Here is a 27,482-nt window from a genome sequence, read left to right on the forward strand (position 1 = left end):
AAATATCTTCTTCCATTTAGCAAGCTGTCTTTTTGTTTTGCTGATGGTTTCCTTTGCTGTGAAGAAGTTTTCTGTTTTGATGTATACAGTCTTCAATAGTTTATTTTTGCTTTTGTTTCCCTTGCCTCAGAAGATACATCTAGAAAAATGTGGTTAAAACCCATGTCTGAGAAATTACTGCCTCTTTTCTCTTCTAGGATTTTTATGGCTTCAAATCTCATATTTATGTCTCTTGTCCATTTTAAGTTTATTTTTGTGTATGGTGTCAGAAAGTGGTCCAGTTTCATTCTTTTGCAGGTAGATGCCCCATTTTCCCATCACTTTTTACTGAAAAATTTGTCTTTTCTTTATCATATATTCTAGTTTCCTTTGACATAGATTAATTGACCATATAAATGTGGGTTTATGTCTGCGCCCTCTATTCTGTTCTGTTGACCTACATATCTATTTTTGTGCCAGTACCATATTGTTTTGATTACTACAGGCTTGTAGTATTTCTTTAAATATGGAATTGTGATACCTCCAGCATTGTTATTCTTTTTCAAAATTGCTTTGACTATTTCAGGTCTTGAGTGGTTCCATCCAAATTTTAGTTTATTTGTTCTAGTTTTTGAAAAATGCTGTCAGTATTTTGATAGGGATTGCATTGAATCTATCGATGCTTTGGGTGGTAAGGGCATTTTAACGATATTAATTTTTCCATTTCATGGGTTTGGAATCAAAAAGACATAACAAGTCTTGGTGAGGAGGTAGAGAAGAAATAACAAGTGTTGGTGAGAATGTGGAGAAAAAGGAACCCCTATGCATAGTTGGTAGAAATATAAATTGGTAGGGCTATTGTGGGAAACAGTATGGAGTTTCCTCAAAAAATTAAATAGAAACACCATGTGATCCAGTAATTCCACTGTGGATTATTTACCCAAAGAAAACAAAAACACTAATTTAAAAAGATGTTTGCACCCCTATTTATTTGCATCCCTATTTATTTATTATTTACAATAGCCTAGATATGCAAGCAATGTATCCATAGAAAAACGGATAAGGAAAATATGGCATATATGTATAGGAATACTGGTCAGCCACAAAAAAGAATGAAATCTTGTTAGATGTAGTGGAATATTACACAGCTATAAAAAGGATAAAATCTTGCCTTTTTGCAACAACATGGATGGATCTAGAGGGTATTATACTAAGTGAATTAAGGCAGACTGAGAAAGACAAATACTATATGATTTCACTCATACATAGAATCTAAAAACCAAAACAATTGGATATGCAAACAGAGAAAAAACAGAGTCTAACCTATAAATATGAAGAACAAACTGAGGGTTGCCAGAAGGAAGGAAGGTGGGGAGATGGGCAAAATAGGTGAAGAGAAGTGGAAGGTAGCTATGTTCACCACTACACCACCAGCACAGACATAGTATAAGAGAAGTGGAATACACAACCTTTCCCTTTTAGAATGAATAGGTGGCAAGAATAAAGGCACAGCATAAGGAATTTGGTCAATGATACTGTTGTAGTGTTGTATGTGGATACATGGAAGTTATACTTGTAGAGAGCATAGCATTATGTATAAACACACTGAATCACTATGTTGTACAACTGAAACTAATGCAACACTGTGTTTAAACTATACTTAAAAAACAAATTAAAAAGAACAAAAAATATGTATTTGATCACACAGAATATTTTCTTATGTTTTTTGATAAATATTAGTTATTTTATTTTAGTGGACTTTTAAAAAAATTTTTCTATTTATTTATTTTCAGAAAAACAGTATTCATTATTTTTACCACACCCAGTGATCCATGCAATCCGTGCCCTCTATAATACCCACCACCTGGTACCCCAACCTCCCACCACCCCCCCGCCACTTCAAACCCCTCAGATTGTGGACTTTTCTCTTCTTAAGTTACATATCTGTCATTTTTTATTTTTTTAACATTTCTTTTTTTAATTAACATATACTGTATTATTGGTTTCAGGGGTACAGGTCTGTGGTTCATCAGGCTTACACAATTCACAGCACTCACCATAGCACATACCCTCCCCCATGTCCATCACCCGGCCACCCCACGCCTCCCATCTATCTCCCCTCCAGCAACCCTCAATTGTTTACTGACATTAAGAGTCTCTAATGGTTTGTCTCCCTCTCTAGTTTCATCTTGTTTCAGTTTTCCTTTCCTTCTCCTTTGATAAACAAGACAGAGTGTCGTTATTATTTTTAAAATGTGACTCTCTTTTTTCCAAATACAGGATCTCCTTGATCTTTAAGAGCCACCCATTCTTGTGAACTCAAATTTTAGGTCAGACTTTGCTCAGTGTTGGCACTCTAGAACAACTTCATGTTAAAGTAATAATGTAGTTAATATGTAAAACTTGCCTTATTGGGGCACCTAGGTGGCTTAGTCACTAAGCATCTGCCTTCAGCTCAGGTCATGATCCCAGGGTCCGGGGATAAAGTCCAGCATGGGACTCCCTGCTCAGCAGCAAACCTCCTTCTCCCTCTCTCACTTCCCCTGCTTGTGCTCCCTCTCTCACAGTCTCTCTATCTGTCAAATAAATGAATAAAATATTAAAAAAATAAATAAACAAATCTTCCTTTCTGAACATTAATAATTGAAAAAAATTTCTGAATTTCTCAATTATTATTTTAAATATAAGAAGCTAGAATTCATAAACATCCTCATGTCTAGAATGAAATTACACCTGTCAATACAAATTAAATTGAACCAATTCATGTATTAGTAAATTAATATTTATATTGTTTCCCTAAATCAGAGTCACATATATGGTGATATATTATTTATTATACTGTATGTAATTTCAGTTTTAATCAGCTAGATATGTTCTCTAGACAACACTTACTGGTGTAGATTTTTTTTTAAGTAAAATTTAAAGTAATTGTAATTTTTCACCTGTTAAGTAAAACAGATATAGAAATTTAGGTAATATAGAATGTGGTTTTCATGACATTTAAAACTTTCTATGCACATTATGGCAAGGAAACCATTAGTGGCAAAGGAACAAATTGAGCCCTGAAGTCCATATCTGTGATCTGTAATCATAAACACTAGATACTTGAGCAAGATAATTAAGCTCCCTCCACCTCTCTGTTTCTAGCTTCAGAATGTAAAGAATAACACATATTGTATGACTGCCAAAATAATAAATAATATTGCAATATATGAGTCTAACACATAATAGACTATCAACACACATGAGAACTTAAGCTTTAATTTGTGTAAATACTTGACTCAGTTCCTAAAATATTATTTGATGAAATTTTATTGGCTTGAAAACAAAAAGTGACTTTCCAGCTTTTTTTCCAATGAGTACATTTATATATACTTGTTAATTAAATAATTCATTTATCATCTGTATGATCATGAATTCCCAATCTGTCATTCTGTATTTTGCTGGAAGTAGATTTAGGGACATTTCTAATCCATAATAACTCCACCAATGACTTAATCTTACATAATCAAGATCCTTTGCAGTTAAATATACTTTTTCCATAGCTAAATAAAGAGGGTTTTAGTAATTAAAATAATGTTTGAAATTAATTATGTGGAAACAGTAAGAACTACAATCTGAATTTGATATCATCTACATTTTATACATCTTAAAACTTTATTATTCATTTACTCTATTGAGGATCAGATTGAGAGAGATTATAAGTGTCATTTATAGTAATGTCTATTTTGAAGTTTGAAGTTATTCATTAATGTCTTTAGTAATTGTGAATATGCTCAGTGTTTAATAAAAAATTATTTATTTAATGCACTATATCATTTAAATATCATAACTGATCCATGATTCAAATCTCATAAAGATAGCATAGCTTTAAAATAGTCAGTAGGGGTACCTGGGTGGCTCAGTGGGTTAAAGCCTCTGCCTTCAGCTCAGGTCATGATCCCAGAGTCCTGGGATCAAGCCCCACATCCTCCTCTCTCTCTGCCTGCCTCTCTGCCTACTTGTGATCTCTGTCAAATAAATAAAATCTTTAAATAAAAAATAAAATAAAGTCAGGGAAGCATTCTTTGACAGAAAATTAGCCTCACTAATTGGTTTATTGTGTTAGCAAGATCTATGTTCAAATATTGGCTGTTGAAATAAACCTCACTTAAATTGTATTCTACTTAAGTGGCAATATAACTCTACAATATTATTTTAAAATGTGTTCAAAGACAGTATGAAACATTATTAATTATCCACATCTCTTTAAAGTCTAAATTCTGATGTTTAATTTTATTACTCTATAAAAAATATGCTCTCTAAATTACTGATTACTTTGATTTCTTGGCAACACTTCTGTATGATATGAGTTATCTTAGTAAATACAGTTGGAATAAGAATTTATTACTATAATTGATTTTTAGAATGCATTCAATTTATGCTATGAATAGTTTTTAAAGATACATTTTATTAATTACTCATATTATTGACTTTTGAAATACATTTATAAGTGAGCTTTTTCTACGAATCTTAGTTCTTTGTACTCTATAAGGAATAAGTAGAGTTTCTGCTCATATTGCAGAATAAACTAAGCCAATTTATTTTTAACATTTATAGTTTAGTAGCCATAATTAATAATGTTTTCTAATATAAATAAATGTTTGTTTTGTATTTGCAGAATATGTCTTCTTCTTTAAAATTAAAATTGATTGCTTATGCCTTGATTCATTGCTTAAATTATTATCGTACATGGTACAATAATCACAAGAAGCAAATAGTGGCCATTACAGTTTTAATAAGTTCTGGATAGGGGTTTTGAAATTTCATGTAACCGTGTTGCCCCAAAAGATCATTTCCTGCACTTTGCTAATATCATCTGTCCTTCTCCAAGACCCATGGTGGGAAAAAAAAAAAAAGTGATAAGGGCAGCCTTGCCTTGTTTCTTAAAGAGACATGGCCAATGGGGAACAAATCAGAAATTGTTAGTTGTGTCTTAAGAAAGAATTCTTCTACAAGTCTGGCAGAACTTGAAAAACTGGATCCCTAAAGGAACTGAAATTTAGGGGTATTAAAAAACAAGAAATGTATTACATCAGGCTGTTCTCAGCTGAGATATTCACAGAATATCTGTATTCACTTGAATATTGTTTTATCAGATTAAAATAAAATTCTTTTGTTGAAGCAAAGTTAATATAAGTGCATATAGAAAAAAGCAAATACACTTAAGGAATTAAGACTTAAATACTGATGATTCTCCTTCTAAGGTAAATATATAATGAATAAATTGGTATCCTTTTCTGTTTGCATATTTATGGCCTAAAGAAATGAGAATTTATTATGTGTGATGTCAGATTTAGGAACTAAAGAATTTTAGAAAAATATCTAATTATTTATAGTATAAATATGGTATTCTTTATTTTTATGATTTATTGATGATGCTTTTTGACAGTATAATATAGTTATTATTCAATTCTTAGGTGTATGCCTCTTTAAACACAGCCATGTTTATCTTCCCTCTTCCATTAGTTATCATAAAACTGGGCTTCCTCCTTTCCTTTGGTACCTTGAGATAGGTGAAGTTTGCACCTTTAGCATTCCAACCCGTCTCTTGCCCCCACTCAGCATCATCCTTCACACCATAATTATATATTTGTTTCACTTGGTAACACTGTCAAGTTCTAAAATCATAACATATGGCACGTATGCACTGTCTATGCTTCTAATTTTTTAGTGTCTTTTGTAAGTAATTTTATTAAAGATTTATAGACTCATGGATTGCTCAAGATCAAATGATCCATACTGATGAACCTTAGCATTGTGTAAGGGAAGAAATTAAGACCCAGGGAGGTTGCTGACTTGTCAAGACTGATTAATGACATGGTCATGTATAAAAATTAAATCAAACTGGAATGAGTTTTTTTTCCTGCTAATAATTTTGGTAACATCATTTGGGTTCTTTCCAAAATCAATGTAAATCCTAAAACATGGACATTGTGTTCAAATTATATTGTTAAAATGCACAACATGATTAACTAAACAGAAAACCAAATAGACCATAATTGAATAAACAGATGTAGCAGTAATTAACATTGTAGTTATTAGAAAAATAAGAGACTGTTGAGCTTTCATGTGTGACTGCTGTTTTAAGTCTTAATACTGAAGACCAGAGCGAGAGGTAAATCAGGAGCACAGGAGACAACTCAGGTAATAAGTTGATAATACAACTCAACTGCCTCAAAGTAAGTCACGTAATGGAGCACTAGCAATAGTACCAATTCTTCTGAGTAGTTTAATTTTCCACCTACTAGAATCATAATAACAGATACACTGGTATGAAGCTAACTTCGTGTCTGAAAAGTGGAATATTTAAATAAGAAGATTTTGAGAAAAATCCTTGATTAATTTGTCATAGATTATCATTTAATTGCTTCAATTATTTGGGTTCAAAAATACGATTTTTTTACTCCTAAGGGAAAGGATTATCACCATATATAGGAGGACACTGTAAAGTCAGTAAATAAATTTTTAACTCAAGTCTTCAAAATTGAAGTATGTATTTTTGAAAAATGTAGACCTTTAAAAAGTTTATTTGAGAAGAGTTGCCTTTGGAAGCATAGTTTCTAAATAATATCAGCATTTTTTCAGCCAACTTGAATTTTGTACTTCCTTAAGGGGGAAATTTTATTACCTGTTTGATAATAACTCAAAATAATTAACTGATAATGGCTTTTGATATATCAAAATTTACACATACTTTTAAAGGTTAACAATCTTTTACATTTAGAATACTCAGAATAATATGCCTAGTGATGTTTTTGCTTATGTTAATTTCTTACCTGTCATTCCTCCTGTCATGGATGCCAGATACTCATTTTGATAGCCTGAGCCAGTTCTGCCTTTTCCTAAGCCCTTCACTTTGCCCATCTTGGGCTGCCTTGACTGTCTCTCACTTAGAAGCACAATTGTTCTCTCTTAACTAGGACCTTCAAAATGTAATTAAAAATCAAATAAAAAAGGTAATCTCCAACTATATGCAATTATATATGTTTATGTATTACATAAAATACATAGATATTAAACATTAGAAATTTTTAGTTGTGACCTCATCTACTTCACTATTTTCCTAAGAGCAAGATAAATAATTTATTAGACAAGATTGTGAGTAATGTTAATTCTGAGGAACATTTTTGATACCAAATCAAACAAATTCTGAATCACATGATAACATTGATAAAATAGACTTTGGGTTACAAAAATGTCTTCCATGATGAATGCATTGAGTAGAGACACCGCATATAGCTAGCTGACAGTGGAAGTCTACAAAGTGTGAAGGGGCAGCAAGATGTTTGCAAAGCCTTGCCCATCTCCTGCCTTTAGAAATGATCAGCATTACTCAGAATCCTCAAGTCCTTGTTAATGATAGTTTATTTGTCCTCCAGTCAGTACTTTGTTAATTTTATGAATTTGTAGTAGTATTTTTTTAGTCAAATAAGATTCCTAAAAATTCATTTGTATTTATACCTTAATTCTAACATGAATACATGGCTGGAAAAACTATATTCTATATTTCCTTTTATGTGCTTAAATGTAATTTGTCTTTCTACAGAAAATGAAATAATTTTCTTTATGTGTGAATTACATCAGTTCATTCTCCAAGTGTTATGGTATGAATAGTATATATTAAATTACAATTATTGGTTAGGTTAACCTCATCTAATGCATTTATTTTGAAATAAACATAAGTAAATACTGGTTTCTGAATGCTATAGTTTGGCATCAACTCTTATTCAAAATGTAGGTACAAATACATACAATGTTATTCTGTTTAAAATGTTGATGGTACTTCAGCAAAATCTAACCAGGATGAAGTCTAAATAAAAAAATACACCATTTTTACTGATGCACTTTAGAAATTGGAAAGCAGTTCTGGCTTTGAAGGGAATAAGGATAGCTAAAGTGGTTGTTTTGTGTGTGTGTATGTGAATATAAATGTGTATGTGTGTGTGTGTGTGTATGTGTATATATAAATATATATGTAAATACATAGGTATTTGTGATACCTATGCATCATATATGTGATACCATATATCTATGTATCACATATATGATACCTATGTATCATATATGTGATACCATATACCTATATATATGTACATATACATATGTATCCCAAAGCATACAGATTCTTCTAATAAAATACTTTCTGTTGATGAGGAACTGGAACTTGGCAATAATTTCTCCTAAGGTATCTGATTGGATAATTTTATGCCTTATTTTGTTTATACAACATAAAAAAAAACAATGCAAACAGAATATATATATTTTTTATTTCCCTCTGCTCCATTCATCATTTATAAGTCTGAAGTGGTACAGAGTAATGTTCCATGTTTTCCAGTTATTGCTCTAATTCCCATTAGGATATTGTACCCATTTACTCAGTAATAGCAGCATGGTTGCTTTTTGCATTTTATTCTTATGACATGAACTCTGTGGCCAGACAAAATCTTAAGGTAAGGTTTGGCAAAATTTAAAAAATTAAAATAAAAATAAGTGTTTAGAGCTATGATAGTTTCATGAAAATTTTTTGAGAGAAGCAGAGTTGGGGGTTGGAGGGTAAGAGAAGATAAAAAAACCTTTTTTTTTTTTTCAGTGTGCATTCAAATTTTTTCAATATTTGAAATACATAGTTTGAACTTCTTTCCCTATAATGAAAATTAATACTGTATTTCATAAGTATTTTAGGATTACTTTTTTGTAGTTTTGACTTATTCATGAAAAAAATGAAAAGGAAATAGAAGCAAATGTTTCTAGCAAAACATCTTTTCTCATCACAATAGACACATCAAATTACTCTCCTTATAAACAATTTTAATGAATAAGAATGAGTGCTGGTTTACTAAAGAATATCTAAATATTAAATATTTTAATAGATTCCCTGTTGCTTTGTTTTTAGCACTTTACCCTCTGTATATAAATTGTTTGCACAAATAGGCAGAGCAATAAGTAGTTTAATCAAAGTGGAAAAACAAATAATTCTAGGTAAGAGAAAAGAATGGGTTTTCCCAAGTTATTCTAGGTCAAAGCCTCAAAACGGATCTATTTTAAGGTATTTCTACGCAATAAAAAAGTATTGGCTATCACTAAACCTACTAATTTGGCTTTCTAAATTTTCGCCATTGCCGGAAAAGTTCTTTATTGCTGTTTTCTCTCAAAATAAGCTTCTCTTATTTTCAGGGACATTGGGTACACCTGGGGAATTAAGTGTTCTTTTCAAATACTGTTCTTAATGGAATAGTTCTTTATTGCCAAGCAATTGTTGCTTCTTTTTCTGGGATTATCAAAAACACATCATAGCTACAAATTAAAACAAAAAATCTATATCACGAAACATAGGTATGTGACCAGTAGACCAATTTAAAGGAATATATTATTTTACAATGGGAAAATCTTGATATGTAAAATAAAATATTATAATGAAGAATACCATATTGAGTATTACTTTGAAAATACACATGGAGTTTACTGATTATATAATTTACCATGAAGAGTTGGAATGGCATGCAAAAAAGGCATGACATTAATATCAATGTATGTATTTTTAAAAATGCACTAAGTATGGTTATTGTTGTTGTTTTAACAGCATGAAAGATGCAGGAGTAGGCCATAAGCAATGGAGGGGTCCCGTATCATCCACCTGCAAGCAGTGCCCAGTGGTCTACACCAACCCTGTGTGTGGTTCAGATGGGCACACCTACTCTTCTCAGGTAAAGACAATTATAGTTATTTCATATGAAACACATAATGTGTATTTACTATTAAATGGATAAAATTATTACTTCTCCCATGTAGTCATCCGAATAATTTATTTAATTTTTAAAATAATGCAAGTAATCCCACTGGTTTGGAATTTGATTTAATGTGTATTTGTTGCTCCTATATCAGAATTTTTAAAATTTGAAATACTGAAGTTGTGAACACTCTGAACTCTCAAATATTAAAAGCAACACTTACTTTGTTGCTACTATGAAAGAGTTAAGAAATGCAAATATGTCATTCCATAATGTTAACAGTTATTATTATTATAACAGCAGTAGCATCTACCATCTGTCATTATCATTACTCCTTTTATCTCATATGTTATTTCCTATAGTATTACTAAAAAGCCTCCAAAAATTCCTTTTAACAAATGAGAAAACTAAAGATCAGAAAGATAAAAATTTTCACATATTTACTGACATTGAAACCAAAATGTGTTGCCATCTCTGATTTTTGTGTGTCTCTTCTCTCCTTGACATTATTCTGCCTCTTTATTTGGTGTCCCATATTAACTCAGATATATAAGAGCTTTTAAGAACTTTATGTCATAAGACATTGATAAGTTTTCTTTGATTATGTGACAGGAAAGAATGTGGGCTCACAAGATCTTTGAAATCTGACTTTGGGGTCAGATAAATTTATGAAATTTGATTTTTTTTAATATCTTTTTTTAAAAAGACAAGGTAGCACATTGTACTGTGTCCCCAGGGGGACCTTGCCCTTTTATTAACCATATTAATATCTTATTAAGGAACTAGATGAATATTTACATTAAATAGATTGCATGAAAACTATAAAATAACTTTACTTCAGTTCATATCTGAGTTTTCTTACTGCAAGGGGAGTTCCAAAAAATTTTTAACTGTCTGAATATTTTGTTTTGTGGATAGCCTCTTTATGAATTCTCCCTTCTCCTAGTAAATATGTCCTCACAAGTTCCACTTGAATTTATAATAACTAATCTAAACAGTAGCACTGCAATGATAAGATAGATTCTTTCAGTCAATAAATATATGCATTGTGCTTATTTGGTGCTAAGTACTGTGTTATTTTGGTGAAGCTGCCCTGTGCTAATTTGCTGAGATTTTAAAGGAGTGAATTTCTGGGAGAGGATGGAAAATGTTACTGGTCATTTCAATATAACCTTGATCTTGGTGAATTTACCATGGTCCAGAATCTCAGCTTTGCAAGTTAAGAAAATTCATACTTCTGGCACAAGGGACAATGACTCTATCCCATATTATCAAATCCTACATGATAATGTGTAAATTATTATACTGATTTATTCAGTGACAATGAAGGTTGCAGATTGCAATATTCAAATTGGTGGGTAGAGGTACATGGCAAACATATTTTAATCTTAATTGTACTTGATGAACACTGATGGCTGGACAGGGTGAATGAAGGGGAAAACTGTAATTTTTACTGGCATCTAGCTAGGATAAACATGTCTTTCTCAACCCTAGAAGTATATGTGCTGAAGTGGTAATATGTTTATGTCCAGAGTGTCCCTGGAGCATGCTAACATTAGTCTACCACCCGTTTGTTTGGGTCTATCTTAAGGATGCTACTCGTAGATGGTCAGTTCTGTTAAAATTTAGTGTCACAGAACACAAAGTTATCTTCATGAGTGATTTCTTCCTTTGGAGCCATATAGGAGGACTTACTTGATGATTTTAGAGAAATACAATCATATTCCACTCAAGATTAAATATACATATCATAAGTAGATTAATTCACATATATTTCCAATTCCGTGGGGTTTCCCCATTCTTCTTCTTTGTACTAAGCACCCTTGTACCCCCCACCTTACAAATCATATGGTTTTATGAATATTGTTAATAAAGCCAGTCTAAGTAACCCACTGAATTGTAACCATTCTAAGTAATCTATTGAATAATAAACCATTGCATTATTAATTTAATATTTATTTGCATATATATCACTTTCAACAGATGCCTTGTTTGACAAAAATGATGTGAAAAGAACATGGTTCAAATGAATATGAACTTGCAGTAAATCCCAAATTACCGTCATTATTTCTGTTGATTTAAATTTAACTTGGTAATTTTTCAACTTTGGACCACTGATACTAATCTTAGAGCAGTGAGGTTGAGCTGTATAAAACAATGCAAACTAATTGGAGACCTTAGCCCAATAAAAACTAATATTAAACAATCCTTAATAATACTTTTCAGAAGTTTATAGGATTTGATTCAAAATAAAACTTACCTTTTTTTTTTCTTTTTCTTTTCTGTAAGACAAAATATTGCCCTAGGCTATTTAGGTACTGGATCAAGAACAGAGACCACAGAGGTATATGCCTTCTTGAAGTGGTAATTTTATTGCAGATTTTTATTTTGGTACTTGGCACACACAACTTTGTCAATAAGTTTAGCAAATTTTGACAGGGGAAGATTTAAACAGCTTTGGGGACTCATGGGCATTTGAATTCACAGTAATGTGAACTCCAAATTCTAGGTTTAGTAAGGTCCATGAAGCTTCTTACCTAAGGTTTCCAATCCCTCAGCTAAGTATTCCAAATATGTTAAATACCGGCCAGAAGTCAGGTACTATCAGCCCAGACTGTGGGATCTTCCATCCAGGATGGAAGCCCAGTCCTGCTGTCCTGGTCTTCCAATCATTTTTCTGTATTTTGGCTCCCTTGCATATACAATTGTTTGAATGTCTATACTACAAATAATCTTCCTTCGGGTTCTTTTTTAGACCCATGATGTTTCCTTATTACCTTCAGTTCAACTTATGGAAAGGAAGTTAGAAATCATGTTTCCACTGTATAACATAATTGGAGATGAGGTCATTACCAAGTATAACAGGTTCAGGAGCTGAGGGATGGGGTGAGAAAGAGGTTATCACAAGGTATCCAAAGGAAGACTTTAGTCAAATGCCTTAAGATACAATTTTGGAAAGTTCATCTCATTACACAGTGTGACTGACTTAGAATCATTATTTTATTGGAGTTCAAGCTCTGGACTTGTCAGCTTGTCTAGAAATACTCATCAGAGTATTTTAAAAATGTATAAGTAAAAAGACAAAGGTATGGATGGAAAATTAAGAAAAAAAAGTGATTTACCTTAAAAAAATACTGGGACTTTTGTGATTTTTGTGACATCTGATTTTTTTCTTCCTATAAAGAAAAACGATTGACACATTTTATAGAAGCCTAGTTCATCTTCTTTTTAAGAGAACAAATGTTTTCTGAATTCTTTTAAATTCAAAAATGCCAGAAAAATCAAAATATAAGTCTGTTCAAGTTTATCTGAGAGGTAATTGTTCCTGAAAATGACATAAAAGATAAAGGTCTTTGTTTCTTTACTTTAGGCAAGTCTATCTTGATTGTATTGCTTCAGTAAGAACTCAGAATTGTTCTCCAGTATAGCATCCATATTAGACCATGGATATATTTTATCACTGACTTGCATAAAATGGATACTACATTTACTGGGCAGAAGTCAATAAATGATATTAATATTTTATAACTCAGCATGGCATAGGTAATATAAACGCCCTGGGGACAACACACTGGATGATTTTGAACTTTTTTTTTTCCCTTTATGTAGTCATGCACTGCTTGGCAATTGAACTTAATAATTCCTTAGGAATTAACACTATTTCTAAGAAATTATGTGTGTGTGTGTGTGTGTGTGTGTGTGTGCGCGCGCGTATGTGTGTTTTGAGGGAGGGTAAGTACAAAGCTTAACCATTTTATACTAGAGCTCCCAGCTCTGGCTACAGACATGATACTTGAATTGGTTTGGGATGAGATCCTGTGAATCTGAATTTTAAAACTCCTTGGGTGATTTTTTTGTGTAGACAGGGAACCACTGTTGCATCCCTTCAGATTACTGCATCCCTACACATTACTTCTGATTTTTTTTTTTTAATAAACTAGAACAATAAAACATTGTTGGGGGAACCACTTACTTTTTGTCACACCTTGAGAAAATTCCATTTTGTTTCAACATACTATTGTTGTCTTATTTTTCCCATATTTGAGGCATTCTATTACTTTCTTTTAATAATGGTTGTTGACTCAAGCAGCCTTATGTACATTTTAGAAGATAAAAAGTTTCTTGACATTTCACTATTTTGAGGTGTTGTATCTATTAATATTTAGTATTTAATTGTCTTATGTACCTTCTTCTGAATATTTGTCTAAGCTGAGATAGTTTTATGTTGGAAGATCAGCCTTCAGAAATAGATGTGTACTGTTTCTATGAATTGCTTTTCAGTGTAGGCTAGGTTGTGCTTTTGACTTAGATATGCCAACTTGATCAAGATTATAACTACAGCATGTTAACAGAATCATTGATTGGGAGAAGCTCTCATTAAACCTCTGAATATCAGAGGAAATATGACTGAACTTCATCATCAAATCTCAGATTTGAAAGGAACTCAATAGGACATTTAGTACAAAATTCTACACAATAGGCAGGTGCCTGATAAGATATTATGTTCTGTGAGATAAATATCTGTAATTTGTGGGGAATTCTAATTATCAGAAATGCTTTCCTGTCCTTACATTGATTTGGCTTCCAACACTCCCCATTCGTACCCCCTTATCATATATTGAAGCACAAAAGGCAACCTCTCTTGTCTTTAGTTGTTGGGAATAAGTGAATTCCTAAATTTTCACTTAAAATGGAACAAGAATCTAAAAGACAGCCTCATAGGTAGAATATTATTTAATTTTTACAAAACTCAATTCCCAGCCTTTTAGAATTTTTTTGTACCTGTTTATTGAGATACATACTTTGTAAAGAATATCCACCTTCATTGGATCTGAGATATCTAACATTGTTTTCAAGGAAACCCAACAATGTATTATGCACTGATATTAAAGCATATTAAGTCATATTTAGTTAATTTATATAATTATGTTATTAACTTATTGAATAGACTTAAGGAACAAAAAGAGTGAAATGGTAGTAAGCATGAAACTTGGCTGACAGAAATGAGGAATTTTGGAGTCATTTATAAGTGTTCAGTGTTTATTTAGCAGACTTTGGAAATCATTTATTTCCCTGGAGGTCAACTGAGGGTAATCTTTCAATGTAATTTTCTTGTTAACCAAAAACAAAAAACAAAAAACAAAAAAACCTCATTTGGATGAAACCAACTAATATGTTCTTCTTCTGTAAATATTACATGCTTGGGTTAAATATCATTACCAAATAAAGGTGAAATATAATTTCTAAATCAGCTGAATATGTACAAGCAGAAATAATCACTGAATTTTCATATGGAAATTTCATAAGTAAAATATTGCATAAAACTAAATATTAAAGCTGCCCAGATAGCCGCCACTGTTGTGGTTTTGGGCAAGCAGGAGTTCCTGCGTCCCCAGGAACTGTGACTGGGAACGTGCTCTACCAGTGGCCAAGGGGGAATATATGTGCTCTGGAGCACCCAGAAGGGAACAGACTGAGGCTTCTCTCTGAGAAGGAGGTCTGGGTGCAGTTTGCTTTCCTCTAAACTTCCAAAAACCATCCAAAGCTGACAAGGCGAGAGAAAACAAACGAACAAAACAAAACAACAAACAAACAAAACAAAACAAAACAAAATGACCTCCAGAGAACAAAAGCCTGAAAAACCAGTTTCCTCAGAGCCCATCCCATTGATGGGGGTGGAAGGACTTAACTCAGGAAACATCATTAACTGAAAACCCACACAGCAGGCCCCTACCCTAGAAAGCTAACCAAAAAGAAAAAAAAAAAAAAAAAAAAGACAAGAGAACAACCACCACTACTTCATAGATACAACCTTTATTTTTAATTCGTTCCCACTATTCTGGCTCATTTTTTTTTACAGATTTTTTTTAACCTATTTACCATCACAGTGAGATATCCAGTACATCAAAATCCATAATAACCTTTTAACCTGAAATTTTTGATACATATAAGTGTGTTTTTCTTTTGCTTTTCTATTTTTTTAATTTTAGTTTAGTTTAGTTTAGTTTTTTTCTTTTTCTTTTTTAATATTCATATAGAGTTCAATTTCAAGATAATCCCCTTTCCCCAATCCATGCTACCCCTATAGGTAAACCAATTTTTAATCCCCCTCTATCTTAGTGTTTCTGTGTATTTGTGTTTGTCCTGGTAGTATATAAACTTGGGGTTCTTTTTGATGAGGTTCTCTTTTGTTGTTGTTGTTTTGTCTTTATATATATATATATATGTATTTTTTTTTCTCTCTTGTCATCTCCTTTTTCAGTCTTTTTGTTTGTTTTTATTTGTATACTTCACAAATCTTACCTTGGGGTCCATTTGGGCTGGACCTTCTCTTTTATTTTATGTTTCTTTTTTTTTTTTTTTCTGTCTCTCTCTCTCTCTCTCTCTCTTTTTCTTTTTCTTTCTTTCTTTTTTCTCTCTTTCTTTTTTCTTTCATTTGGGTGGGGACTCTTGATTGCTCAGAAGCATTCCAGGGTGCACCTTGCCTGCACCATGGTTGACACATTCAGCTACTTCCGTTCAGCCATCTCTCACCAAAATGACTAGGAGGAAGAATGCCCAAGAGAAGAAACATTCAGAGGCTGGGTCTTCTATAGCAGAGCTAATGGCTATCAACATAGATGACACGTCAGAAAGGGAATTCAGGCTAACAATTATCCAGGCAATAGCTAGGCTGGAGAAAGCCATGGATGACAAAATCGAATTGATTAGGGCAGAACTAAAAGCCACCAGGGATGATGTTCACAATGTTCTAAATGAGTTCCAATCTAATCTAAATTCTCTAAAAGCTAGGGTAACAGAGACAGAAGATAGAATTAGTGATCTGGAGGACAAACAGAGAGAAAGGATCAGGAGGAAGCCTGGAACAAACAGCTTAAGAGCTATGAAAACAGAATTAGGGAAATAAATGATGCCATGAAACGTTCCAACGTTAGAATTTTTGGAATCCCTGAGGTGGAGGAGAAAGAAAGAAGTCTAGAACATATAGTGGAACAAATTCTACATGAAAATTTTCCCAATCTCACGAATGGAACCAGTGTTCATGTACTAGAGGCAGAATGGTCTCCCCCCCCCAAGATTATAGAATCTAAAAAAAAATCCAGGTACCTGATAGTAAAATTGAGAAATCATAATTGTAGACACAATCTCTTGAAAGCCGCTAGGAAAAAGAAGTTCCTTACGTACATAGGAAAGCCCATCAGAATTACATCAGACCTGTCCACAGAAACCTGGCAAGCCAGAAAGGGCTGGAAAGACATATTCAGGGCACTAAATGAGAAGAACATGCAGCCAAGAATACTTTATCCAGCAAGACTGTTATTCAAAATGGATGGAGAGATAAAGAGTTTCCAAGACTGTCAAGGCTTAAAAGAGTATGAGACCACCAAGACGACACTGCAGGAAATATTAAGGGGGGTTATATAAAAGAGGAAAAATCCTAAGAATATCATTGAACTGAGATTTATGGAGACAATCTTCAGAAAGACAGACTTCAAAGGTAACACAATGTCAATAAAAACGTATCTCTCAATAATCACTCTCAATGTGAATGGCCTAAATGCTCCCATAAAACAACACAGGGTGCAGATTGGATAAAACGACAGGACTCATCCATATGCTGTCTAAAAGAGACCAATTTCGAACCTAAGGATACATCTAGACTGAAAGTGAAGGGATGGAGAAGCATCTTTCATACCAGTGGGCCTCAAAAGGCCAGGGTAGCGATTCTCATATCAGATAAGTTAGATTTTAAACTAAAGACTGTAGTCAGAGATACAGAAGGACAGTACATCATTCTTAAAGGGACTATCCACCAAGATTATCTAACAATTGTAAATATCTATGCCTCCAATATGGGAACAGCCATTTACATAAGAAAACTGTTAATCAAGATAAAGAGTCATATTGATATGAATACATTAATAGTAGGAGATCTTAACACACCTCTCTCAGTAATAGACAGATCATCCAAGCAGAAAATCAAGAAAGAAACAAGAGCATTGAATGACACATTGGACCAGATGGACCTCATAGATATATACAGAACATTCCACCCTAAAACAACAGAATAATCATTCTTCTCTAGTGCACATGGAACCTTCTCCAGAATAGACCACATACTGTGTCATAAATCAGGGTTCAACTGATACCAAAAGACTGAGATTATTCCCTGCATATTCTCAGATCACAATGCTTTGAAACTGGAGCTCAATCACAAGGGAAAGTTTGGAAGTAACTCAAACACCTGGAAGCTAAAGACCACCCCGCTTAAGAATTCTTGGATCAACCAGGAGATCAAAGAATAACTTAAACAATTCATGGAAACCAATGAGAATGAAGACACTTCAGTCCAAAACCTATGGGATACAGCACAGGTAGTCCTAAGGGGGAAATACATAGCCATCCAAGCCTCCCTCAAAAAATTGAATAATCCAGAATACACCAGATGTCTCTACACCTTAAAGAACTGGAGAATCAACAACAAATTAAGCCAACTCTACACACAAGAAGGGAAATAATCAAGATTAGAGCAGAGATCAATGAGATAGAAACTAGAGATACAGTAGAACACATCAATGAAACTAGAAACTGGTTTTTTTTCTTTTGAAAGAATCAATAAAATCAATAAACCATTGACCACACTAATCACTATTTTAATCAATAAAATCAATAATCCATTGACCACACTAATCCAAATTTATTAATTTGAGAAAGCTCAAATTAATAAAATTATGAATGAAAAGGGCAAGATCACAACTAACACCAAGGAAATAGAAACAATCATCATAAATTATTATCAAGAGTTATATGCCAATAAGTTAAGCAACCTAGATGAAATGGATGCATTCCTGGAAAACTATAAACTCTCAAAATTGAACCAGGAAGAGATTGACAACCTGAATAGACCGAATCTAGTAATGAGATTGAAGCAGTGATGAAGAATCTCCCAAAAAACAAGAGCCCAGGACCTGATGGATTCCCTGGGGAATTCTACCAAACTTTCAAAGAAGAAATATCACCTATTCTCCTGAAGCTGTTTCAAAAAACTGAAGCAGAAGGAAAAGTTCCAGACTCTTTTTATGAAGCCAGCATTACACTGATCCCAAACAAGGCAAAGACCACACCAAAAAGGAGAATGTCAGACCAATATCACTGATGAATATGGATGCTAAGATTCTCAACAAGATCCTAGCAAACAGGATCCAACAGCACATTAAAAAGATTGTCTGCCATGACCAGGTGGGATTCATCCCTGGGTTAAAAAGATGATTCAACGTTCGCAAATCAATCAATGTGATAGAACAAATCAATAAGAGAAGATAGAAGAACCACATGGTCCTCTCAGTTGATGCAGAAAAAGCATTGGACAAAATCCAGCAGCCGTTCCTGATTAAAAAGCTTCAAAGTATACGGATAGAGGGAACATTCCTAATTTCATAAGATCTATCTTTGACAAACCCACAGCAAATATCATCCTCAATGGGAAAAAGCTCACAGCTTTCCCATTGAGATCAGGCACACGACAAGGATGTCCACTCTCACCACTCTTGTTCAACATAGTATTAGAAGTCCTAGCAACAGCAATCAGACAACAAAGAGAAACAAAAGGTATCCAAATTGGCAATGAAGAAGTCAAACTCTCTCTCTTCGCAGATGACATGATACCTTATATGGAAAACCCAAAAGACTCCACCCCCAAACTACTAGAACTCACACAGCAATTCAGTAATGTGGCAGGATACAAAATCATTGCACAGAAATCAGTTGCTTTCTTATACATTAACAATGAAAATACAGAAAGGGAAATTAGAGAATCGATTCCATTTACTATAGCACCAGGAACCATAAGATACCTGGGAATAAACCTAACCAAAGAGGTAAAGGATCTGTACTCGAGAAACTACAGAACACTCATGAATGAAATTGAAGAAGACACAAAAAGACGGAAGACCATACCATGCTCTTGGATCGGTAGAATAAACATTGTTAAAATGTTTATACTGCCTAGAGTAATCTATACTTTTAATGCCATTCCAATCAAATTTCCAACAGCATTTTTCAAAGAGCTGGAGCAAATAATCCTAAAATTTGTATGGAATCAGAAGAGACCCTGAATTGCTAAGGAAATGTTGAAAAAGAAAAATAAAACTGGGGGCATCACGCTACCTGATTTCAAGCTTTACTACAAAGCTGTGATCACCAAGACAGCATGGTGCTGGCATAAAAACAGACACATAGACCAGTGGAACAGAGTAGAGAGACCAGATATAGACCCTCAACTCTATGGTCAATTAATCTTCAACAAAGCAGGAAAAATATACAGTAGTAAAAAGACAGTCCCTTCAATAAATGGTGCTGGGAAAATTGGACAGCTATATGTAGAAGAATGAAACTTGACCATTCTCTTACACCATACACAAAGATAAACTCAAAATGGATAAAAGACCTCAACGTGAGACAGGCATCCCTCAGAATCGTAGAGGAGAACATAAGCAGTAACCTTTTCGATATCAGCCACAGCAACTTCTTTCAAGATATGTCTCCAAAGGCAAAGGAAAGAAAAGCGAAAATGAACTTTTGGGACTTCATCACGATCAAAAGCTTCTGCACAGCCAAGGAAATAGTCAACAAAACAAAGAGGCAACCCACAGAATGGGAAAAGATATTTGCAAATGACAGTACAGACACGGGGTTAATATCCAGGATCTATAAAGAACTCCTCAAACTCAACACACACAAAACAGATAATCATGTCAAAAAATGGGCAGAAGACATAACAGACACTTCTCCAATGAAGACATACAAATGGCTATCAGACACATGAAAAAATGTTCATCATCACTAGCCATCAGGGAGATTCAAATTAAAACCACACCAAGATACCACCTTACACCAGTTAGAATGGCCAAAATTAACAAGACAGGAAACAACATGTGTTGGAGAGGATGTGGAGAAAGAGGAACCCTCTTCCACTGTTGGTGGGAATGCAAGTTGGTGCAGCCTCTTTGGAGAACAGTGTGGAGACTCCTTAAGAAATTAAAAATAGAGCTTCCCTATGACCCTGCAATTGCGCTACAGGGTATATACCCCGAAGATATAGATGTAGTGAAAAGAAGGGCCATCTGTACCCCAATGTTTATAGCAGCAATGACCACAGTCACCATACTGTGGAAAGAACCAAGATGCCCTTCAATGGACGAATGGATAAGGAAGATGTAGTCCATATATACTATGGAGTATTATGCCTCCATCAGAAAGGATGAATACCCAACTTTTGTATCAATATGGACGGGAATGGAAGAGATTATGCTGAGTGAAATAAGTCAAGCAGAGAGAGTCAATTACCATATGGTTTCACTTATTTGTGGAGCATAACAAATAACATGGAGGACATAAGGAGATGGAGAGGAGAAGGGAGTTGAGGGAAATTGGAAGGAGAGATGAACCATGAGAAACTACAGACTCTGAAAAACAATCTGAGGGTTTTGAAGGGGCAGGGGTTGGGAGATTGTGGGAGCCAGGTGGTGGGTATTATGGAAGGCACATATAGCATGGAGCACTGGGTGTGGTACATAAACAATGAATTCTGTTACGATGAAAGGAAATTAATAAAAAAAAATATATTCATTATTTTGTTCTTCAATCCTGGATTTATTTTCTTCTCAGTATTTTCTACATGTATGGAATATAAAGTGCTGAGCATTTAATGTTTTATATATACTAATTCATATTATTAGTATATTTAAATGTACACAGAAAGGTAAGGGAAATAATTTATAGTGATCAATGACTTTTGTTTTCCAAAGAAAAAAAAGGAAAATTAAGAAAACTAAGTTTAAACATGGAAACCATGTGCCATGTCTATAAAGCATTGTTAGAACAAGCTAACTGCTTCTATTGTTAAATATTCAGACAATTTTTCCACCCTCTCAGTTATAAATAATGCAATATGTTATTGCTGTGACAGTGGGCAATTTTGCCTTGCTTCTAAACTGTTTCACTCACTAAATCACTTTTCTGCAACCAGTATTATATTGAAGAAATTTAACTTTTTTTTTTCTAGTATAATACACTTTAATACCATAATTAACTTTGGAAGGTGACTTGCTGAAGTTAAGTGAGCACGCTGTATTTTTGAGTGTTAGTGCTGTAATCTCTCTCTATACTCTAAATATCTGCCCCTTTTTCTCCAGGAGATTGCTTTAAGGATTATGTTATAACTCTCTTTCTTTAACCTTAACATAGATGTAGGCATACTTTCTTGGCTTGTTTAAGACTCTTGAGTTACATATGTTGGTAACTGCCGTTCGATGAGTGTAGAATAAAGTTTTAACTAACTTGTAAATTTATATTTTGATGTATTTTTGCGATTACAACCTTTTTATTTTTGTGTTAGTGACTGTGACTTTCACAAAACTCAAGTGATATTTATAGGTTTTTTTTTTGGGTAATTGTACTAATTAATTATTTTTAACTCCTTAGGAAGATGAAAATTTGGCAAATATATGTCTGTTTCATATATTTGTCTTTAAAATATTTATAATCAATAATCTAAATCTAAAAGATTTTGGTCGAATGGTCGGTGGCTGCCATACCCTTTTCAGCAATTACATGGGCAAATTATGTATTTTCTCACAATCTCTATAGATACACTCTATGATGGCTGATTGTTGTAATGTCCTTTAATTTCCCTCCACCATAAATGCTCTTTACAGAGGAAATTAGTCTTGTTATGTGAATTGGCGATGGATTAAATATGCTATTGCATCTGAAGCAAGCCAATTAAACAGAAGCAAACTGAAACTGGGAAGCAAAGAATTATAATATACAAACTGGGAGGGAAAAAAAAGACTATCAATAGCTAGAATCAAGAAATTTGAAGATGAACAGCTCGCAAAAGAATGTAAGAGTAGGCTTCATATGAAAATAGTGTGACATAGATGAATTGGGAGATCTTCTAGACAGCTATACTCCCAGTAAAAATAAAGTTGGAAGCATCTGTCATTGAGAACGAAGAATGTGAAAAGTAGCCCATTTCTCTCTGAAGTAGCTTTGGGTAATAAGGCTGTTGTTATGGTATAATATTTATACCTCTGAAACTGCTCTTTATGCATCTGGGTTTTTGGATTACACTGTCTCTAAGCAGAGGTCAAGACAGCTCTGGTATAAGAAGTAAAAGTTAAGGGATTTCATGTAGGCAGTATTCTTGATACTTGGAAGCCCAAAATAAATTCTTTCTACAGAAAAGTATTGGTAATCCAAGGGCCTAAGGATCCCCCAGATTTTATTCTGCCAACTCTTCACTGACACATAAGTAAATAACTGTTATAAATGGAAGTGACATGCTAATAAAACACAAATAAACCAATAAACAAAATGAGAAAAGACAACAAGAGCAAGAATGAACAATGCCAACACAATAACAGCAAACATATTTAAGTTTCAGATATCTAAAATACTAAAATCATTAGATAAATAATTAGATATATTAAAATATACAAATACTATATAAAATATTTTTAATGTGTGAAATGTTTAAAGACTTAAAGTGGTATTGAAATACACAAACAAGACCAGTATAATTTCAAAAAATATTAAATTTTTAAAAGAACAAAATATAATTTATTCAATTAAAATAAAACTTTTTAATTAAAATAAAATGGATAGATTAAATATCAGATTAGTTGAAGAGACCTACAATATATGTGTATGTGAATATAGATGTATATGTATAAAACAGAAAATATATTTAATAAAAATAAGCTGCTATATATATAATTATGTTTATGTGTATTGCAGAAAATTAGCTCACATATTTCAGAAAATACTTCAGAAAAAATTATCCAAAAAGGGAATTAAAGGACAGAAAGTAGAATTATAATATATAAAAAATTATTCTGAAATACAAAAGGACAAGCCAGAAATAATAAGATGGAGAAAAATAACAAAAGAAAAATTGAACATTTTTCAGAAATGTTGAAAGGCATGAATCCATAATACAGTAAGTACCATGTGTACTAAGTATGATAAGTAAGAAGAAATTCAAATCTAGACACACTAGTAAAATGACAGATTATCAACATAAAATCTAACCGGACAAAAAGACTTTAAAATTTTGTATAATTACACCAGTATCTCAACGGATTAATGGGATTTTAAAAATAGTGGGAAGATACACTTGAAATATTGAAAGAAAATTTTTAAAAATTCAAAACAAGTACTTCAAGAGAAAGTATTGTCTAAATTTCCTACACAAAAATCCTTGAGAAGATTGTGTGAAACAAAACAGCCAAGGCTTCTGATTGTAAGATATGCAGAAATATGAGTGACCCATGGAGACTTACCTCCAAACAATATCCCATTTCTCATCTCCACATATTTTTGGCTTCCAGAGAATTTACCTATAAGTATACCACCCCATCAACCATTCCAACTAAAATGATCAACAGATGCTGGGACCAAATCCATTCAGTTTATGTTATGCAGCCTTTAATTAAGGCTAATAGCCAGGTAGCTCCAAGCAGAAGAATTAGACCAATTACCTGACCAAATCCCACAAACCATCAAGGTTTACCTTAGAAATCTGGGTGGCTTTTGCCTAAATTTTCTGTCTCAGTCTTTGTCCTTGCCTTGAGGATTTAATCCATGTAGAGCAGGCAGCTTTAGTGATGGCACAGACTCCCACTTGGCCTGCAAGGAGGAACAACTACTCAAAAAACCCTGGTCAGTGAGTTGAGGGTGATCTGAATGCCTTCTAGGAACAATGTGGTATCATTGATACTTCACTTAAGATCAGTGACAAATTTATATCAACTTTTTTTTTTAAAGATTATTTATTTATTTATTTGACAGAGAGAGAGCACAAGCAGGGGGAGCAGCAGAGGGAGAGGGAGGAGCAGGTTACCCGCTGAGCAAGGAGCCGATGCGGGACTCAATCCCTGAGCTGAAAGCAGAGGCTTAACCATGTCAGCCACCCAGGCGCCCCTATATCAACTTTTCTAATCAGGTATCTTGTGTTACAGAGAGAAATTCTTGCAAGGTGTTCCTAAAAATTGAGTCCATTATGCCACTCGAAACTGAGTAAGTGTAAATTCATTGAGGAGAGATCTCGGTTTTCTGAGCTACCTGATTTACTGGTGGTGCTTCCTACACAGGTGAAGTTCTCTTAAACCATTGCTGAATTGCAAATCACCATGTTTACTGTATGGAGGGCTATTCATGTCTGGATTCCATTCAAGAGAACAGTCCCAGCAGTGTACATGGTGTCCAGGAAACAAAATATTATTAAAAGTGCTGTGACCTGCAAGTAAGAATTACATTTTTCAAGGGACATAGATTGACAGTACATCAAATGTGACCTTCCAGCCCACCGGAAGATGCTTGATTTTCCAACTGAATTAGCATAATCAATTCTACTCCTTGTTTTTTGGAGTGATGCTTGAAAGCAGTCTGTTCAACCTGTCCTATTTATCAAAGCTACCAACTGGTGGGATTGAGCTATCTCATTGAATGACTGAAAATGAAAGTGGGAAAGACTTTGGGAGGTACTGGCAGGTGCTTTGTGTGGAACGTTCAGGAGCTGGTGCCACCCCTTTCTCTTTCTGATAGACTTCTCAGTTAGGTTAAACAGAATAGAGAAGGAAATGTCTAGGGAAAGGAAAATCCAGTAATTACACTTAATGCACTTGCAACACTTTGGGAAAACCATGCAAGGGCACATTCCTTGAGGAGGAAAGAAATATGGATGGCTCTGAAAGACAAAAGATCATGAATTAATGTCTCTCCTTTGGCCATTCCTCGCAGGGTTTAAAGTGTTCCCTCCCTTTGAGGTTGTTGCTTTCCCTCCATAAACACAAAATTACATTACAAAATTACCATTACAAAAGGTAAAATTTCCCGTTTCTTCCTCTCAACGTCTAAACTCTCTACATAAATATTATACCTATAGGAGTCCAGTCCAGCAGGGACAAGGGAAGTAAAAGTTAGAGAGACTCATGGTGCTCCCAAATTTGAGCTGCATGAACTAAGGAGACCTGGTGAGCAATGTGATCCAGGACCCTGTTAATCCAACAAGACAACCCAGGTGGCTGAGTCAGAAGTAAGCTTAAATTCCCAAGGTCCCCTTTAGACAGGCTGTCACCTTCAAGGTACAACAACCAGGCCAGCGTGAGGTAGCTATTAGAAGAAGGAAAGAAAAAGCCTGAGTACTATTTTTTTTAAGATTTTATTTATTTATTTGACAGAGAAATCACAAGTAGGCAGAGAGAGGCAGGGAGAGGCAGGGAGAGGAAAGGAAGCAGGCTCCCTGCCGAGCAGAGAGCCTGATGCGAGGCTTGATCCGAGGACTCAAGGATCATGACCTGAGCTGAAGGCAGAGGCTTTAACCCACTGAGCCACCCAGGTACCCCAAAGCCTGAATATTTAAGATAGGTAAGTATAACCTTTTTTCATCCTATTCATTACTAGGGAACAGCTGAGAGGATACGTTCCTTTTCTGGAGACAGCAAAATTCGGGGACAAAACTGCTTTGCTAAGATGAGGGATGCAGAGTCAGAAAAATTTTTGAGATTTTTTTTTTTTTTAAGAGACCATACAAATGCTCACAATATCGGGTGCCTGTGGACAATAGAGGGGCATGGAAGGTGTGTTAGATGCCTCACTTGCCAGCCTGCTTAGTAACTTTATGATAAAACCTGCACTGTTGTCAGGCTACAGATTGCCCAAAAAGTCAAACATATGACACATGTTGGTTTCACAGGACAAAATGTCATCTCCAGAATCAACAGATAGAACTGGAATAGGAAGAGCATGATCTGAAAAAAGTATCAACAGAGACTTGTAGCTGAAAGGGTCCTTTAAGATAGGGGGGCCCTGAAGGTCAGGAGTATAACATAGCTTGTTGGATAGCTTCTAAATAAGTTTGTTGGTACCAGAAGAGCCTAGTTAGGTGCTTGGACTGCTTTTTGGTGGTGATGACTCAAGAGATAACAGTTTTCCTTCACTATTGGTGAGACTGAGTGTTGTGAATCCACCCAAATGGTCATTTAAAAAAAAAAAAAAAAGTTTACTTAGCAAATGGGCTTCTGAATTTTGTCAGGAGTTCATTTAGCCATTCTTGCTGACAGAAGTATAACAATATTGCAGTCTGATTCATTGAGACTGAAGTTTCTGACTTTCCAACAACAGGACATCATCTGTGTAGAGAACGTTAGAGTTTACTATAGTACATCAATACCTATTACACATTCAGCTGTAGAAGCAACAGCAATATGCACTGAGTTGGTTAAAAAATCTCCACAAGAAATGGGTCATATTGGCTTACCTTCAATATTGCAAGTGTGCCCAAGCCCCATCAGTTGAACCCAGGGTCACCTTCCCCAACAGAACCAGGCATGATGGATGGTGCTTGCCTCTAACATAGTCACAGATTTTTTAACCTACCCCAAAGTTCTTCAGTACAATTTGGATGAGTGTATATGGCTTCTGTCTCATTTGGAAATAGATAAACCTTGACTTTAATATCAATATAACACTAGATTTTTCCACCTGCCGGAGGCTGGTAAACAATAACCAAAGCATTATTTGAACAGTTTCAGCCAATCCAGCTTATTGCTGCTCAGGCTCAGAATTTTCAGTGGCAGATAGAATAGTAGGGTGATCCTTTTTCCACTTCTGGCTCATGACTCAGGTGAGAGTATTCTGAATATTCACTCCTGGATCAAGGACAGTCTT

At 34.1% G+C, this 27,482-nt stretch overlaps 1 protein-coding gene across 3 annotated transcripts in view; it reads left to right on the forward strand.

The window, feature by feature from the left end:
* SPOCK3 (SPARC (osteonectin), cwcv and kazal like domains proteoglycan 3) overlaps nt 1-27,482 on the forward strand; it is a 488,976-nt gene that overhangs the window by 287,042 nt on the left and 174,452 nt on the right. For all 3 annotated transcript variants that reach the window (XM_032332597.1, XM_032332598.1, XM_032332596.1), the window contains one exon: nt 9,602-9,725. In XM_032332597.1, coding sequence (XP_032188488.1) covers nt 9,602-9,725 — 124 coding nt within the window. The remainder of the gene's footprint in view (nt 1-9,601; nt 9,726-27,482) is intronic.

This window comes from Mustela erminea, chromosome 2 (genome assembly GCF_009829155.1).
Source record: "Mustela erminea isolate mMusErm1 chromosome 2, mMusErm1.Pri, whole genome shotgun sequence".
In the NCBI taxonomy this organism is placed as follows: Eukaryota; Metazoa; Chordata; class Mammalia; order Carnivora; family Mustelidae; genus Mustela; species Mustela erminea.